The sequence below is a fragment of the Geotrypetes seraphini genome, chromosome 15, assembly GCF_902459505.1.
Source record: "Geotrypetes seraphini chromosome 15, aGeoSer1.1, whole genome shotgun sequence".
NCBI lineage: Eukaryota > Metazoa > Chordata > Amphibia > Gymnophiona > Dermophiidae > Geotrypetes > Geotrypetes seraphini.
Genome location: NC_047098.1, coordinates 66457147 through 66476024, shown reverse-complemented (window position 1 = coordinate 66476024; position 18878 = coordinate 66457147). Strand labels below are relative to the sequence as shown.

The 18878-nt window shown below is 45.2% G+C and overlaps 1 protein-coding gene across 1 annotated transcript in view; it reads left to right on the top strand.

Moving 5' to 3' along the window:
* The window catches only part of TAF15 (TATA-box binding protein associated factor 15), a 95750-nt gene that overhangs the window by 19004 nt on the left and 57868 nt on the right, over positions 1-18878 (top strand). The window contains exons 3-4 of the mRNA XM_033922953.1: positions 4174-4225; positions 17961-18048. Coding sequence (XP_033778844.1) covers positions 4174-4225; positions 17961-18048 — 140 coding nt within the window. The remainder of the gene's footprint in view (positions 1-4173; positions 4226-17960; positions 18049-18878) is intronic.

Here is an 18878-nt window from a genome sequence, read left to right as displayed (position 1 = left end):
CTTTCTCGCTCCAGTGATGGTAGGGTGGTGTTTTAGGATCCTCAGAACTGCAGAGTAAATTTTGCCCTCAAGCACCTTTTTGACCCTGTGGCCACCACCTCCTTTGTGGCTAGAATAGGGGTGGGCAACGAGGGCCGCATCCAGCCAGGTTTTTAGGAGTTCCCCAATGAATATCCATTTGCATACAGTGGGAGGCAGTGCATGCAAATAGATTTCATGCATATTCATTGGGGAACTCCTGGAAACCCGATTGGATTGCAGCCCTCGTTGCCCACCCCTGGGCTAGTGCTTGTCATTTGAAGCTCCGCCATGATCCTGACACTATTGTGATCCAGTATCTCGCTTTCCTGATTTCAGTGGTGGATTACATCGTGAATGCCCTGTACGACATCTTCAAGGTCTTTAGCAAACTGTCAGCCTATTCCATTTCGGCACGTAGGATGTTGTGGATCCAGCAGTTGTCCAGTGACTCGTCCTCTAAGGTGACCCTGAGCAGATTGCCTTTTGGAGGGCAATTGCTGTTTGGCAAAGGTTTGGATGACTTCAAGGCTAGTATGCAGGACTGCATACCCAAGTCCTTGCCGGATACCAGGCCCTGACCCTCTAGGGAATCGGGGCGCCCTAGTTTTCATATTCTCAGACATTCCCATCAGTACCTTGGGGGCTTCTCAGGGCAGTGTTCTACCCAGTCTGTCAGGTTTGGTGGCTCCTGTTGCCAGCCGTCAATGGGAAGCCATCCGGCAGCAGCTTCTAAGAACATAAGAAATGCCACTGCTGGTTCAGACCAGTGGTCCATCATGCCCAGCAGTCCGCTCATGCGGCGGCCCTTTGGTCAAAGACCAGCGCCTTAACTGAGACTAGCCCTACCAGCGTACGTCCTTGTTCAGCAGGAACTTGTCTAACTTTGCCTTGAATCCCTGGAGGGTGTTTTCCCCTATGACAGACTCCGAGAGAGCGAAACAGTTCTGATGCCAGGCCCCTGTCTGCTCTTAAGCAGATCCGGAGGGGGGGGGGGGCTCTCGGCCTTTCTAGCAGAATGGCAGGCCGTCACCTCAGACCGATGGGTCCTGGAGATACTTCAGAATGGCTACAAGTTCAAATTTTATCATCCCCTGGCAGAATTTTTCCTGGATTCTCCTGCCAGGAGGCTGGGAAAGGCAGTCTGAGTGGAAGCCATGGTCCAAAGGTTGCTGGACATTCCAGCAATACAACCCGTTCCACTGGAAGAGTTGGGCTTCGGAAGATACTCTTTATACTTCATTGTGCCAAAGAGAGGCTCTGAAGATTGGAGGCTGATCCTGAACTTGAAAGCAATCAATGCGGCCCTAAAAGTTCAGCGTTTCAGGATGGAAGCGGTGCATTTGGTGATCATCTCTGTGGCCCTGGGAGAATTTTTAGCTTCCCTGGACTTGACAGAGGCCTATCTCTATATTCCCTACTTTCCGGAACACAGAAGATACTTGTGGTTCCATGTTCTGCAGAAGCATTACCAGTTTGTGGCACTGCCCTTTGGGCTGACGATGGTGCCCAGGACATTCACTAAGGTGATGGTGATGGTGGTGGTAGACGCCCACTTGTGTACTCTAGGTGATATCCCAGGACAAGCAGGCAGCCTATTCTCACATATGGGTGACGTCATCCATGGAGCCCTGGTACGGACAGTATTAAAAGTGTATCACCATTTTAAAGTTTTTAGACTGCCTGCACTGCGCATACATGAGTGCCTTTCTGCCCGGTCTAGGCTCGCGGTTCCTCTGTTCTTCATTTTCTACGGTCATTTTCCATCAGTCTGTGTGGCCTTCATGCTTCGCGTTTTTTTCTGATTAGTTTTTCTAGTGTGTTTTTTTATTTTTTTTTTTTTTTAAATTTCTTTCTGTAGGAAAGAAAACTAAATTTTTTTCTTTTCTCGTTGTCTTCGACCTTTAGGGTTTTCTCTCAGGCTAAAATTGAGCTTAGTTTCGCTGAAGCCATTTTTCCGTCCATGTCGAAACTGTTAATGGGCTTTTAAAAGTGCTGTAGGTGTCAGTGGCCTATTTCTGTCACCAACCCTCATAGTTGGTGTTTGCAATGTTTAGGCCCTGAGCACCGGGCGGAGACTTGCGCCTGGTGTTCCACCGTACAGAAGCACTCTTATCAAAGTCCGTCTTCAGCAGGAGAAGTTGTTCAGCACGGCCATGGACATCGACAAGATCTTGCAGCCATTGACATCAAAGACTCCTGCATCGACATCAGGTGATCTTGCACCATCGGGAAAGCCAGCTAGGAAGCCATCCACTTCCCAACCAGCATCGCAGGTCGCAACATCATCCTTGATGCAGACCAAACAGTTCTTTGATGCAGACCAAACAGCTATGCCAACATTCACCACTATTGCGGCTTATCTCTCCTTCAAGATGTACTTCCTCGTCGATGTCACCCTCTCCGAGGCAAGCTACTTCATCAATGGTGCCGGCAGATAAGCCAGTGGTACCGGTACTTTCATTTAGGGAGAAGCTTGATGAGTTCTTCCAAAGGGAGCTTGGTGATCTTTTCAAACTGCATGGAGTGCCAGTGCTTATATCGACTCCCTTAGTACTAGTCCAGTCTGAGCATAGCGTCTCAAGGCCCCATGGTATCAGTCAACTCTCCCTTAGAACGTCGACATGGATCTTCACCGAGAGATTATGCTTCCAATGTTCTTTCCCAAAAACTGCTCTTCATACTTTGGACTGCAATTGAGCCTTCTATATAAGTGATGAGTAGTAGTAGGAGTACTTAGAGCAAACTCAGCCACATAGGACATCTCCTCAACTTTTTGTCTCATTTGAGCCTAACAAGTTGGGACAACCTGTATCCAAAAGAACTGTTTCTACATGGTTGGCGACTTAAATTGCCTTCTGTTATGCTCAGACTGGGCTGCAACTTGGGGGTTGTTTTACAGCACACAAAGTCCGAGCTATGGCAACTTCAGTGGCTTTCTTACATTCCATTCCTGTTAATGAGATCTGTAAAGCTCCTGCTTGGTCTTCAGTTCATGCATTCACATCTCACTACTGTTTGGAATCTTTTTCCAGACGGGATGGTTACTTCAGCCAAGCAGTATTGCAAACTTTATTTTCTTAATGGCCAACACTCCCTCCATCTCATTGTAAGCTAGGGAGTTCCACTTGTGAGAATATGCTGCCTGTGTGTCCTGGGATAAAGCACAGTACTTACTGTAACAGGTGTTATCCAGGGAAAGCAGGCAGATATTCTCAGAACCCAGCCACCTCCCCTGGTTGGCTTCTTAGCTTGCTTATGGAACTGAGATACCGTGAGCCTACATCAGGCGGGAAGGCACTCGCGCATGCGAGGTGCGGGCAGTTGCAAACTTTCTAAAAATGTTAGTGGCGATGCACTCTTAAAGCTGTCTGTATCGGGGCTCTGTGGATGATGTCACCCATATGTGAGAATATCTGCCTGCTGTCTCTGGATAACACCTGTTACAGTAAGTAAGTGCGCTATGTACACTTTTTAGCAGTGGAGCGTGGGCTGTACTGCAAAGGTTTTTACACTAACCCCTCTGCACATCTCCATCAGCCATTTCTTCGCCATGTGAGTGAGTTAACCTTGCAATCTCCCAGTATAACATAGTGTATAGGATCCAGTCAGTGAAAAGGCACTTGAGGCGGCAGTAGGAAAAGGTAGTTGGCTGGATCCTACCCACAGACTGGGGGTGGAGCACTGACAAGTTGCTCTGGTTTATAGCAAGGAAGGAAGTGATCAGGGCAAGTTCTCTGCTGTACTAGTGAAACTTTTGCATATGGGGGGGGAGCAGTCTAGAAGCACAACCTCCCCATTTTTTTCTAATCCATTTCTATTGGCAAGCAGTTCTAGCAGTTGCATTATGCATATGCAGATTCACCATAGTATAGTGATTTAAGAAATGGCAGCTTTCAAAGAGCCCTTCTCTCATTGGTTGGTCACACGCATGCACTTATATATGCTTAGACTCCTTGGCCTCCACATGCACATAACACACCCAATGCAGTTCTAATAAAAATAACAGATGGATGTGTATGTGCAAGTATAGAGGGGTTGCATGATTTCCCAACTTTATAGAGGCATGTATATGCTGCTCTAATGAAATGGGTTATGGAATATGGTGGTATCTAATTGGCTTTATAATTATTATCAAACTTTTTCATTTTACAGCTATTCTGCATATGGTAATCAAGCAAGCCAGAGCTATGGGCAAGCACAACAAGTAGGTTTTTGGCACTTTGAATATTGACCATTTTAAGACAATACATACAGCAAACCTGTTCACATGTACAGCCAGTCTAAAGGTTTTGCAAGAGGGTATCTTATGTTATATGTTTAAAAAATAAGAAAAAAGCATGGCGGTGGCATTTGTGTATTTATAGATCTTAATGTGACATATGGGAATACATTGGCTTTGACATGTTAAAGCAAAACTTTTTAAAATGACCTACACACTTTAATCAAAGCTTAGAGAGATGTAACCTGCATAGAGCTACAGGTAAACTCTAGCCACTTTACTGGGCAATCTAGATAGATTATGCTGGTCTTTATCTGCTGATTTACTGTCTTGCTTGTGATCTCATTTCAAGCAGTGTAATAACAGGAAAAATATGAATAGTTTGTACAAAATTTTTGAAAAAGGTTTTTCTAAAGCATTTCTTTCCCTTTTAATTCAAGTTGCTAGTATAGAGCCTAACTGTGGCAGGCTCAGGTCCTGAGGTTCCCAGTTGGAAAGTCATGCAGTAACTTCTGGTAAATGTTTCACAAACATGTTGTCAAACTTATAATCAGGAGTACAAATTATGCAATACCAGTGTATGCATTCAACTTGTTAAAATTAATCACTGGTTTATTTTATTTTCTTATTTATACTTATTAAAAATCTTTGTGCATTTCATCAGATAAATATTTGTTTAAAAACCACGTGTTAGAAACTGTGTAATTTTATAATATTTCATAAGTGTTAAGTACCCAATCTCCTGCATTGGAGCCACAGTGAGATTAATTTGGGAACATCATGACACTTATGGGTCCCTTAAGCTGATATTTTCAACCTCTTGCTTCATCACCTAAGCTAGAGCTCCTAGTACTGCTATATTCTCAATACTGTTGTAATAGCACTTATTTTATTCTCTCCAGCTTGGGTGGTTTTATCTTGTGGCTCCGCAGGAATCCTCCACCATAAGTGTATAATTATGTGAATAGTTGTCTCTACAACTCCCCAACTCAGTCCTGAGTTTTGCCGCCAAGGCTTCTTCAGGAGGAGTATGTACTACAAGCAAAGAAATTGAATAAAATAAGTAATTTAATGAAAATAATAAAAATAAAAGTGAAATGAACCAAACCACTATGTTTATGTGTCTTATCAATTGTCAATAATCTAGGTTCTTTCTAACTCCATGCTGGCTGGTCCTCATCAGATTATGTCTGTCAAGGTGATCAGTGATGCGGTCCTTTATCAGCGCCTCTACCATTTTTCCCAGTACCGAGGTCAGACTCACCGGTCTGTAGTTTCCATATCTCCCCTTGAACCCTTTCTTCAAGATCGGCGTAACATTTGCCACTTTCCAGTATCCTTCCTGATTTGATCGACAGATTGGCCATTAGTTTGAGCACTTCAGTTATAACACCTTTCAGTTCCTTGATTACCCTCAGATGGATGTCCTCCGATCCTGGGGATTTATCATTTGTAAGCCTATCAATCTGCCTGCATACTTCTTCTAGACTGACCGTCAACCCCTGTCAGTTTCCTGTCTTTGTTCTTTCGTATAGCCTGTTGGCTTCTGGTATGTTGTGTATATCCTCTTTGGTAAATACAGACGCAAAAAATGTGTTCAGTTTGTCGGCAGTGGCTTTGTCCTCCTTTAGTCCTCCCTTTATTCCATGGTCATCCAACGGCCCCACCGCTTCCTTCGTGGGTCGTTTCCCCTTGATATATCGAAAGAATAGCTTGAAGGTTTTTGCCTCCTTGGCTATTTTTTCCTTGTAGTCTCTTTTGGCCCTTTGTACCACCTTGGTTGGTAAGCTTACTGTCTAGGCAGAGTAGCATGGGTGTATTGGACCCCTTCACCTCCCAACCCCGGAGGCCTCGTGCATGAACCACCTGGAAACCCAGGCAGGAAGGTTGGCACTGATGGAGTTTTACTGATATGAGGGGAAAAGTGGTCTGTGTGATGGCAAACAATGTAACAGCTGTGGAGGTGGCAGCCCTTTGTTGTTTGGCAGAAGTGAACCTTATGATATTCATCAGCAATCTACATAGCTGGAGAAGACAATTCAGGAAGATTACTTCAGTAGATCTCTACTGGATCTCGGGGAGTGGGAGGTAGGGCAGGTGGCCACTTGGCTTCTTCTGGATAATTGAGGACAGTCAGTCTCATGGCCTTGATGCTCCTTGGCATTGCTGCTTGTTTCAGTCATAGGAGGGAATTGACCTTGATGTGTATAGATGCTCTGGTCCATCAGTGGCCCAGGGAGAAGCTCCTTTTTGTCTTTCTTCCATGGTTTCTGACTGGATGCTGCACAACGCAGCTTCCATTTCTGATCTATTTAGTGGCTCTGGATTGGCCCAAAAAAACTGTAGTATGTAGATCTCATTCATCTTTGGTTGATCCTCTTGCTCAGTCTGCTGGAACTGGAAGATCCATATTGCTTGACTTATGTTTGGCCCTTGAGAGATGGCACTTTGCGAGGAAGAGATTCTTGCCTTTGGTAGTTGCCATCTTGCTCAGGGCCCATAAGCCTTCCACATCTCTGGCACATCTGAATTTTGAAAATATTTACACCAGCTCTCAACTACCACAGGTTCAACGAAAGATTGGGTTTCTGTACCAGGATTTCAACCATGGTTGGTGCTGAACTTTCAAGGTCCAGCTAATGGACACACTCCTCCTGCTTTTAAGGTGTGATCTTGAGTCTTTCCCTAGTCGCTCATTGGTACTTTACTCGGTTTTGCAAGGGGTCACTTCTGGCCTCCTGGCCATCTACCTTTGTCCTTTTGGCAAGATAAATGAAAACCAAAAGATCAAAAATGTCATAGAGAAGGTTACAAGGAAACATTTGCTCGTGTTTTCAAACTTTTCTACCTGAAACATTCAAACTATACTCTGGAACTGTGTGAGGAAAAGGAAAGCAAGTTGCCAAGTTTAAGTATTTGATATACTGCCCATTAATAATAATAACAGTTTATATACCGCAGGACCATGAAGTTCTATGCGGTTTACAATAATTAAAAGATGGTACAACTTGAGTGGAATAAACAGAGTTAAGAGCTAATGATTAGCAGGTATAGATTAACAGTTATTTTGGAGTAAGAATTGTTCAGGTCAGCTGCCTAAATACTTCAGGAACAGATATGTTTTTAGGCGTTTCCTAAATTCCCCATACGTAGTAGACGTAAGCAATTGATCTAGATCTTTACCCCATAGTGCTGCCTGATGTGAGAGAAGGTGTTGATGATGTCTTTTAAGTTTACATCCTCTAACTGGAGGGGAAACAAAGTTCAAGTGTGAGCTTCTCTTATGTCTGTTGGCTGAGAAAGACCTTTCTGCATGGTTTATAATCAATAAGTAATAAGAAAAGTAGGAAAAATGAATGGAAAGTTTGAGATTGTAAGAGCTTAGATGGGGAAACTCAATTCGGTTGTGAAATCTGAAATGAACCAAGGCTATTTTTTAAGCAGGTCAGCTGTTCAGTTAGAAAATGGATGCAAGATGTTTGTTTATTTTAAAAATGTCTTTCCTGCCTAACACCTAAGCAGGATTACAGCTGAGTATACATAATTCATCAACAGAAAAACATCAAAACAGTATTGCACATCAACCCTCTCTTCTATTCTCAACAGTAGAACTCGTGCACAAACAGATGAGTTTTAAGCAATTGCTTGAACTGCTCCGTATTTTTACTTAGCCGTATCTACTCGTCCATGGGTTCCACAGACTTGAACCTCCCACTGAGAATGCAGCTTACCAACAATCACATTGCTGTTTCTGATCTTAAATGATCTACTGGGCATATGCATAGACAGTCCCTGTTGAAATACCATGGAGCTTGCCCATTTAACATCAAGACCTTGTACTGAACTCTATACCTTACCGGCAATCAATATAGTTCAAAATTGGGGTCACATGCATTTTGCTCAGTATGAGATGATGGTGCTGTCACAAAACATCAGTTAACTGGAGGAGTCCATTCAAAATGAAGGGCATTATACTTTTATATAAAAGATGGAAATGCCCAAACTGAAGTATTCTAGAAAGCAGTTGAACAGTTCATATGACAAAAAACTATTTTCTCCCTTTGGGCCTGGAATATTAAACAGCCCATTTTAGATGGGCACATTAATTCTGATTTCTACATTCCAAGTCATGACCTGTACTCTTAGAGCTACAGCCTCTGCACTGTGAGGTTATGTGTTCAGGCTCCCCGCTGCTCCTTGTGACCCTGGGCAAGTCGCTCAATCCTCCATTGCCCCAGGTACATTTAGATTATGAGCCCTCTGGGACAGGGAAAAATGCTTGAGTACCTGAATGTAAACCGCTTAGACAACCTCCATTGATAGGTGATATATAAATAACTAATACACTTCAACCTCCAAATTTGTGGGTTTAGGACTCGCATCTTTGCTTATTCGTGAGTTTCTAAACCTTGACCCACCCCCGCCTCTTGGATCTTTCCACACCTTACCTGGTGATCTAGCAGTGAAGCGGAACAGGGGCGATCTTCCTACGCTCCTGCCTCATGTAGAGCCATCAACAAAAATGACTGCTGTGAGTTACTGTGGTCTCATGAGACTATAGTGGGAACTCACTGCAGCCATTTTTGTTGACAGCTCTTCGGGGCAGAAATGTAGGAAGATCGCTTCTGCTCTGCTTCACCGTTAGACCACCAGGTAAGGTGTGGAGAGGTCCAGGAGCTGGGAGGGAGGTGGGGGTGAGTCAGTGGGCTCTAAAATAGTTTGCAATGTTTCTGTATTCGCATGCTGGCTCTGCCCTTAATCCTGCAGATTTGGAGGGGGAGGTGTAATAATACTGTAGCAGTATTTTAGAAAAGAATCTGTTGACATAGAGCCTTTCTAAAACAAATGCAGGAGTTGAGTTGTATTTGTTGGCTGCTTCTGCTGCGCATCCCTTTTATAAAGGAACATGTTGAAATTGTGAGCTTAGACAGAAGTGCCAGTACTTGTGTGTGTCTTATCATTTCACAAACCTACATGTTGACATGCCACTAATTAAGTCGTCAGATATTTTAAGTACAGGCAGTTCTTAGATTATTAACGTCTAACTTACATTGGACTTGTAGTTACAAATGGGGGTCCTGCTTGTCCCTTCCGTGTCCCAACACGCCCCTTTCCCTCCATTTTGTGTCCCAAGTTTGTGCCCACCTCCCGCAGGTGTGTGCCTGTGTTCTGGCTGGCTTCCTCCTCTTGCTGCCTTCCCAGCTGCATTTATTTCTCTTTGCAAAACCGCAGGCAGTGGCTCCTACACGCAGTTCACAGCTGACCTAACTTCGGAAGGAAGGCTTCCAGGTCAGCTGCAGGCCATGTGTTGGAGCTGCTGCCAGCAACATTTATTTATTTAAATATTTATATTCCGCTTTAAACCAAACAAGTTTTAAATTCACTTATCAGACAAGAGAAAAAAAAGCAGAGGGCAAAATATAAACATCATAGAGAAGGGCGTATCGGCACAACGTGCCCCTCTTACTTTTGATACTAATCCTGATGCATAGAGTTTTTCTCTCAGCTGCCTGCCTGTACTGCCAAGGTAAGGGTGGTCTTTGACCTTATTTTTGCTGTCAGTTTATTCAAGCTTTCCACGGTGTAATCACAACATTTTATTTTTGGTTTTGTTCCCTCTCAGTGCCCTTACCATTACTGTCATTTGAACCAGGTACTATTCATGCCACTTGACATTTCTCCACTTTTGGTTTGGCAACTTCTTGTAAGCCTTAGGGAGGCTCTTTGTTTTTTGTCCCGTCCCCCCCTTTTACAGCTAGTTTGGTGTTTGCCCAGTTTTCGTTGTATATCCCACGCTGTGAGAAAAGACCCAGTTAGGTTCACTTTGTCACTGCTTTGGTTTGAGTTTCAGTAATAGTTTACTTTTCACCAACACTAACTATTCTCTTTTTTATCTAATCTGTTCCATTCACTTCTCTCTTCTATTCAGTTGTTCTAGGCAACTGGTCTATAATAGGACATGCTTTATTAATATTACAAAGCCCCTTGAATTTTTGAAATGTCAAAAACTTGTATTCAGAATGGGTTAAATATTCAACCACTTTACCCTCTTTCAAGATATGCAGTAAGACCGTAAAAATATCATCAGAAGGATCTGAATCCAACTGGACATAAACTGTTATCCAGAAGTCGATCTAGGGCTTCATAATAATAGTCTTTCTGATGTTTTTATGGCCAAGTTTGAAAAACATTTGGTATACCTTTTGGTATACCAGTGATCACTGTGCTGAGGAAGTTGAAATCACTGTTCACAGTCTCCAGCAGGTCCTGTGTGATCTCCAAACGGAGTTGCTTTTGCTTGATAGTTATCAGCTTTGGCACAAACTTCGCTGAAATTCTCCTGAAACCCAAATCCTCAGTCAAAATGGAATGAACGGATCCAACGCTGACGCTCGCCTCGTCTGCAAGTTCTCTGATCATGATTCGACGATCCTGCATCACCAGGATCCTCACTTGGTCAATGACATTCTCATTTCTGGATGTTGAGGGCCTACCAGAACGTGGTTCACTCTCCAACGATGTGCGGCCATCTTTGAAGCAGTTGTATCACTCCTTTATCTGTGTGGTGCCCATTGCTTCGTCCCCGAAAGCCTGTTGGATCGTTTTCACTTGGGAATCGCCAAGCTTTACACAAAATTTAGTGCAGCAGCATTGGTTCAACTTTTTCTGTCATTTTGTCTAAAATGAAAATTGGATGGCGCTCGCTTACACTTCCTTACCCATTGGCAGTCTGCCGGCGACTGACAGCTTCTGTAGGTGGGGAAAAATTCAAGCATGCGCATTAGGGTCACCTACATATGTGCACCAAACCACGCCTCTCTAGCTTTATTTGTTTATGCAAGAAAAATTAAGGTCTGATACTTTTTGAGCAGCCCTCGTATCATTGCAAACACAATTCAGCAGTAAGGGCTTCGCTCATCGGAAAGAAAAATAGAATATCAGCATATATTCTATATTGAACTCCCATCTCCTGAAACTTCACCCCCAGAGTAGCCATGTAAATATTAAACAAAACTGCAGAAAGGGCTGAACCCTGAGGTGCTCCTCTTATAACTTCAACAATTCTTGAAACAGTTTGCCCACTCCTCACTCGTAGGTTCTTTCTTTTAAATAAGATGTAAACTATTGTGAAACATCCCCTGTTAGCCCTAACTATTTTAATTTCAACATCATCGTATCTAGATATGTTCTGATTTGTGCTTATTAGATGCTGCTTAAGTATTATGTCTCCCTTTTAGTATATATTACATCTCTCATTTGAATTTCAGTGCTGTTAAGTATATTTATAAAACTGTTTCATGCTAGTCCTGTTAAGTTTCAGTTTACTGATTTTTAACTCTATCTCATTCATTGTATTTGATTGCTTGGTCTTTTTACTACTGTTATACTGTTAACAGAACTGTAAGTTCTTGTACATCTCGCTTTATTCCGGGACCAATGGGTTATTTATCTCCTCCCACCAGAGATCTGTAGGAAGCTTCAAACATAGAAACATAGAAAAATGATGGCAGAAAAGGGCTATAGCCCACCAAGTCTGCCCATTCCAAGTATCCGCCCCCTGAACATATGAAGCCTTTACTCTCTCCATCTCACACTCTACCATTGAGCATGCTTCTTCTGTACCTTCAGTCTTAAATTCCTACAGGCCAGGCTGTAGGAGATTCTTTTCTGCTCCTGTGATTTTTTTTTTTTTTTTGTGATTTTTTTCAGTAATTTTGGTACTTTTTGGTCGCAGTTTCGCCCATGTGCTGTGGAGGTTTCCTGCGGGGATATCCTTGCGGCGGGAGATCGCAGACTGTTGGAAAACGTCTGCTTCGGGGGTGGGGGGTTCCCTGCTTAGCAGTAAGCCCCCTGGACATCCTGCACATCAGAGCTCAGGGACTGTGCCCTCTGGAGCTTGCTCACCCCAGGTTTGTCTGCTAGTGGGTAGAGCAAGGCTGAGCAGGTCTGTGAAGACATGACCGGGATCGGAGCCAGACAGCATTCCTCAGACCTCTGCGCAGCGTGTCCACAAGTGGCGGCGGTTTCTGGCTGTGATGGTCAGGCCGGTGGGGCAGTCAGAAGGCTTGAAATCCAGATTTCCAGTTCCCTGAGGCTAAGGATCTCCCTGTATGCTGTGTTCAGCTTTGCCTGCATTTTCTATCAGACAGCACATGTAACAGTGAGTAAGAGGCTGACGGCCTGAATCAGCGATTTTGGGGATTCTTCAAAAGGGTTTTTTGAGTGGTTTCCCTGCATGCTCTACTCCTCCCCACCTCAAATCCCAAAATTGCTGTTTTCTGAGGATTCCTGTACTTTTCCTGGGCGATAATTTAAATATTTTTTTGTATACTTCTGGGCTTCGTTTTGGCAAGAAAACTTCACAGATGGCCTCCCCATGACAGGATAGATTCATGCCTTATTTGTGGTGGATGGCTGTTGGATTCGCAGCCATGTTCCACGTATGCTGTGGCCTGCAAGAGGGGCAAGGTTTGCCTGGTGCCTTCCATCTCTGGGGAGGTTCTTCGAGTGACTTCTGTCCCGCAAAATTGACGTCGGGGCCCTGGGGAGTGCGATGGTGGTGTTTCGGTTAAATGCAAGTATGGATCTGTCAAAAAAAAATTCACAATTCTTCCAAGCATTCCAAATCTGAGCCGCAGAAGTCTGCTCCCGCCGTGGAGGACCCTTTTCTTCCGAATTTTGTTAATATGCTTTATCAGGCATACTTAGTTAAAAAGTCTCTGCCTGTTTCCCTTCAGTCTGTTTCTGTGCCGGTCACAGAGACTCCTGTTTCGCTGGACCAGGGTCTTTCCTCTTGCCTCCCTGCAGGGGTCCCGGAGAGTAAGATGGCTGTGCCCACTGTTGCGGCGGACACTCTTTCAATTCCTCTGCTTTCACCGGGCAGTACTGCAGCGACTGCAGATGTTGCAAATCTTGAAGATCTCCATGATCCAGATTAGCATAGACTGTGATTTGGTGCGCAGATTTTTCAAGCCCGCACATCTTATGTATTTAATTTCTGAATTTCTGCAGGAATTGAAGCTGCAGTCGGATCAGCTGGTCACTGCTGAATATTCTCTTATGAGTGACCAGAGGCCACAATCAGCCTCTTTACCTGATAATCCTGATGTGGTTCATATCCTTTCAGATATCTGGGACAATCCAGAAGATCCCCTGAAATACACTCGGGCCATGGCGAGGCTTTATCCCATTGTAGATGGTTTTAACAAGTGCTTTGTTTCTCCGAAGGTGGATTCTTCAATAGTGCAGGTCACCAAGCACACATCTCTTCCCACAAATGGAAGAATAGTCCTGAAGGATGTTCAGGACTGATGTGTGGATTTCAACCTTGAGCATCTGTTTGACTCGGCAGCAGTGGGTGTCAAAGTGGTGTCGGCCTCATGTTTTGTTGCTCGGGCGTGCCATTCCTGATGCTGTGGTGCTGCGTGATTTGGATTTTCTCATCTCTGGAGTGGATTACATGGCTGATGCCTTGCATGATTTCTTGAAAGATTTTGCCAAGCTTGGGGCCTATTCTGTTTCAACACACAGAATGCTCTATATCAGGCAATGGTCTGGTGATTCATCTTCTAAAGCTACATTGAGCCTGTTGCCCTTCAAGGGTCAGCACCTGTTTGGCCCGGGTCAGGATGGCCTTATGGCCAATGTTCAGGATTGCAAGGCGTTGCCCAGGAGAAGGCCCCGCCCTTCCAGGAGTTCAAGGCATTCTAATTTTCATCCCTTTCATCGTTCCTATCCATACTCAGGTTCTTCCTCAGGACAATGGGACTGTCTGCAGTCAGCGAAAAGATGGCTGGTGGCTTCCACTAAGAAACAGTTCTGACGCTAGGCTGCTGTCTCCTCTGTTCATCGGGGGGAAGGTTAAAATCCTTTCTAGCGGATTGGGAGTCCATCACCTCTGACTGCGGGGTTCTGAAGGTCCTCCGCTAGGCCACAAATTAGAGTTTCTCTGTCCTCTGAGTATTTTCTGGATTATCCTGCATGCTGCCCCGAGAAGGTGGTTGGAGTGCAGGCCATGGTCCACAGACTTTTGGATCTTGCAGAAATTGAACCTGTGCCAGCAAGACTTGGGCTCTGGGAGATACTTGCTATACTTCATCGTTCCAAAGAAAGGATCCGATGACTGGAGACTGATTCTGGACCTCAAGACGGTCAATATTACATTACATTACATTACATTACTGGCTTATATTCCACCTGTACCTTTCAGTTCTAAGCGGATTACATCAGAACGATAACTGGACATTTCCAGGAAGAGAAATTCAAATTACAATTAAGGCGTAAGGTCTAAAGCAATTTTGATGAGTAGATTCTAAGAGGGGGAGAGAGGGGAAAAGGAAGGGATTAGGACGTTTGGGTGAATTTCTTGAATAGTAGGGTCTTGATTTCTATGCGGAAAGCCTTGAGGTCAGTTGCTCTGAAAGTGTCACACTTTCGCATGGAGATGGTGAGCTCAGTGATAGCATCTTTGGCATTGGGGGAAGTTTCTGGCCTCACTAGATCTGACAGAGGCATATCTCCACATTCCCATTTTCTCGGAGCACCGGAAGTTTATGCGGTTCCATGTCTTGGCGTAGCATTTTCAGTTTGCGGCTCTCTGCTTTGGATTGGCAACGGCACCCCAAACCTTCACCAAAGTGATGGTGGAGGTGGCAACCCATCTTCACTGCCTGGGAGTCCTGGTTCACCCATAACTGGACAACTGGTTGATCAGAGCTCCCTCTATCCAAGAGGCATCAGGCAATCCAGCAGGTGGTACAGTTGCTGCAACGTCTGGGCTGGGTGATCAACTTCCGGAAGAGTCACATCAAGCCCACCCAAGATTTGGAGTACCTAGGAATTCGATTTCACATGGGGCAGAACAAAGTGTTCTACCCGTGTCCCTTCAGGAGAAACTTTGCCAGGTTATCAGAACCTTCATGGTCACGCTGACTCCGGCATGGCAGTATCTCAAGGTCTTTGGGACCATGGTGGCAACGATCAATGTGATCCCATGGACAAGAGTCAGGCTGCGTTCACTGCAGGAGGTTCTGCTGTCATGCTGGAAGCTGCAATGGGATCCAATACTTGTGCCCCTGCCTTGGTCAGCGGAGACACTCAACAGTCTGGAGTGGTGGTTGTGTACCTTCTTGCTGTCCAGAGGCCTCTCAGGATCTCTGATTGGGTGATCTTGTCGATGGATGCTAGTCTCAAAGGCTGGGGAACAGTATGCATGTCTGTTCTGGTGCAGGCCGGTTTCCCTCAGAGCACAAGTGGTCAATCGTCTGGAACTGTGGGCATTTAAGCTGGTCCTTCTCCCTTTCCAGGATTGTCTCCATCATTGAGCCGTAAGGGTGTTCTCGGACAATGCTACCACCTGGACAATGCCATGGTGGTGGCTTATGTCAATCGTCAGGGAGACACAAAGAGTCCCTCTCTGAGCGTGAAGGCTCGGCTGCTCTTTTGCTGGGCAGAGAGGCATCTTGTGGTGCTGTTTGTGGCATACGTGGCAGGTGTGGACAATGTTCAAGCAGACTTTCTCAGTCATCAGATGCTGGACTCGGGAGAATAGTCTCTCGAAGAGCATTCGATTGCATAGTGCACCGACTGAGATATCCCGGGTTCGATCTCATTGGGACTGCGGCAAACAAGAAGTCCGATTGATTCTACAGTTGTTGAGAAACTGGCAGCGAAGTCCTGGATGCTCTGGTTCAGCTCTGGCCCAGGGAGGTTCTTCTTTGTCTTCTCTCCTTGGCCCATGATACGGTGTCTGTGGAGACGGATAACAGATCACGAGGGGCCTGTGATCCTGGTGGCTACCGATTGCCTGAGGTGGCTATGGTATGCCAAGCTGGTTCGGCTCCAGTAGGATCGGGGGCTCCGGTTGCCTTGTCATTTTCGCTCCCTCACGCAGAGGTCAATCGCGCTGCAAGATCCAGACCACTTTGGTCTTATGGCATGGCTCTTGAACGCGTGACCTTGAAGGACTGGGGCTATTTGTCAGCAGTGATTGCCACGTTGCTTCACAGTAAATGGAAGTCCACGGTGACGGCCAATGGAAGGCTTGGCGGTGCTACCAAGCGTGGTGCGCACTCTGACAGGAGGACCCCTTGGGTCCTGGGGTTTCTGCAGGTTCACCTTGCAGTGACTTCACTCTGGGTTCAGATTGCAGGTCTTTCATGTATGGGCCCTCTTGCTTTGAGGTATATTTTCTGTGGGGTGCAGTTCTGCTGTTGCTTCCTTTGCACCTTCCCTGTCTGACGTAGAATCTAAATCTGGTTCTGCACTCTCTGGCTCATCCGCCGTATAAGCCTTTGGAGCAGGCAACTTGGATGGATCTCAAGGTCAAGACAGTCTTCCTTGTGGCTATAACTTCATCCTGGAGAGTTTCGGAGCTTTAGGCTCTTTCCTGCAGGGATTTCTTCCTATGTATTATGGATTCCGCGGTGATGCTGCATACTGTTCCTTTCTTCCGAAAGTGGTTTCCGCTTTCCTTGTGAATCAGGAAGTCCAACTCCCTGCGTTTGCTTCCCCTGGCTCTAAGGTCCAGGACAGAGTGCTGCAGTCCCTAGACTTGTGCAGGTGTTTGTTGCTGTAACCAGGAAGTTACCAACGAGTTTCTTCTTTTGGATCACCTGTTTGTTCTGGCGGGTCCTGCCCGCAAAGGTAGGCTTGCCTCTAAGACTACCATTTCCAGGTGGATTCGCTCGGCCATTTCCACGGCTTTCTTAGCGGCAGGAAAGAAGCCACCCCTAGGGGTGAGGGCTCATTCAACCAGAGGAGTTTCTTCCTCTTGGGGGCAGAGTCATCAGCTGTGTGTCTGGATAAGATTTGCAGAGCTGCTACATGGTCCTCCTTGCACACTTTCACCAAGTTGTATAGGATCATTGTGGCGGCCAAGCAGGATGCCGCGTTGGTTCTTCTTTATTGGTAGCAGGCTCATCAGTCCCACCCTGAATTTTCAGGACTGCTTTGTTAACATTCCACTGGTCCCGGAATAAAGTGGAATTGTACAAGAACGAAAGATTAGGTTCTTACCTCTGCTAATTTTCTTTCTTGTAAATCTTCACTTTATTCTGGGAACTCACCCTAGGCCTTGCTTATTCACTGTTTCCCTGTCTTATGAGTACTGGTACGCTGGAGTTCTGTTTTCTGACCAGCCTTTATAAGATTGTCATCTGACTGGGTTTAGCACTAATTTTGGGGTGTTCCCTAGTTCAGGCAACCCCCCTTCTGACAGTGCAGGCTGTCTCTCCCTCTTAGCACAGTTTTGTCGTTCAGGTTTCATAACTGGTTATTTCATTTTCCCCTTGTTATTGCATTTGTTATATGAGTAGAATTGATGGCTTTTTGGGAAGTTCCCCGTTCCTCTCTCTCTTGTTTGTTCTCCTCTCATATGTTTGAAGCTTCCTATAGATCCCTGGCAGGAAGAGATAAACAACCCACTGGTCCCAGAATAAAGTGAGGATTTACAAGAGAGAAGATTAACAGAGATAAGAACCTAATCTTTCGTTTTATGATGAATTATATTTGCTGTACACCACCATAGGTGAATCTCTTCCTAAAGGTGGTTAATCTCAGTAAATACATTTTGTGTTTCAATCATTTAAAGTGTCTATGCTCGGATTTCTACCCCAGATTTCTAAACCAGTTTAAGGACACTATGAAAAACTGGTTAAAATAAGATTCAACTGTGCTCATTAAGGTAATTCAGGACTAAACTTAATTTCCTTTGTTGCAGGGATACTCTAGTTTTGGACAAGCTGCTGAGACCCCTTATGGACAAAACTTTGGAGGTTACAATGCAAACTATGGACAAACTCAAACAGGTGATAAACATGAGCTGTTCCTCCGTTACTTTTGCAGGTTGTGCAGAACTGCAAGTACTGAGTGTGGGGGATTTTTTTGTGGTCATATAAATTGGCTCCATAGACAAGCAGGATCTAATGTTATATCTCAATGGCCTTTCTCCCAGAGGCCAAGACTGAGAGGAGGATTCTCAAAATTTAACATGCCGTTAATGATGGTCACTAAATTGATTTCAGCTGGTTTAACATGCCAGTATTTTACTGGCTGATCAGAACGGCCTTTTCCGAGCTTCCTAGTAATCTCCGACTCTGTCATGCAAATGTAGTATAGCAAGGTCATTAATATTAAGATGGTAATAAAATGGCCTCATCAATATTTAAAGGAGCACACCAGGTGATTCCCTAACCTCGTGCCACATTTGTGGGCAACATTTTCTGACAGGGTCTGAGCTGTCGTAGCCTTACTTTCTGGTCAGTGCCTGAGCGCTTATTGGCTCAGACATTGACAGGAAAGTAAGGCTTGATAGCTCAGACACCCTCCCCCCTGCAAATTAAAAAAAAAAAAAAAAAAGACCCCTGAATTGAAGGACAGCAAGAGGGATGCCCACTCCATCCTGCCGCCATTGAGCCCAGGCACCCCTGGCAGGAGGGATGCCCACTCCCTCCTGCTGCCAGGCTCCTCTGTCCCCGACACCCTTCCTCCAAAGTATATTTCCAAGGAAGGCCTGCCAGAGGAATGCCTGCTCCTCCAGCCGGCAGACCTGCCTCTTCAAAATGGTAGGCCTTCACCATCTCGGTGCACCCTAGGATGCATCTGGGAGGGGCCTAAGACTAGGTGTTTAAGGCCCCTC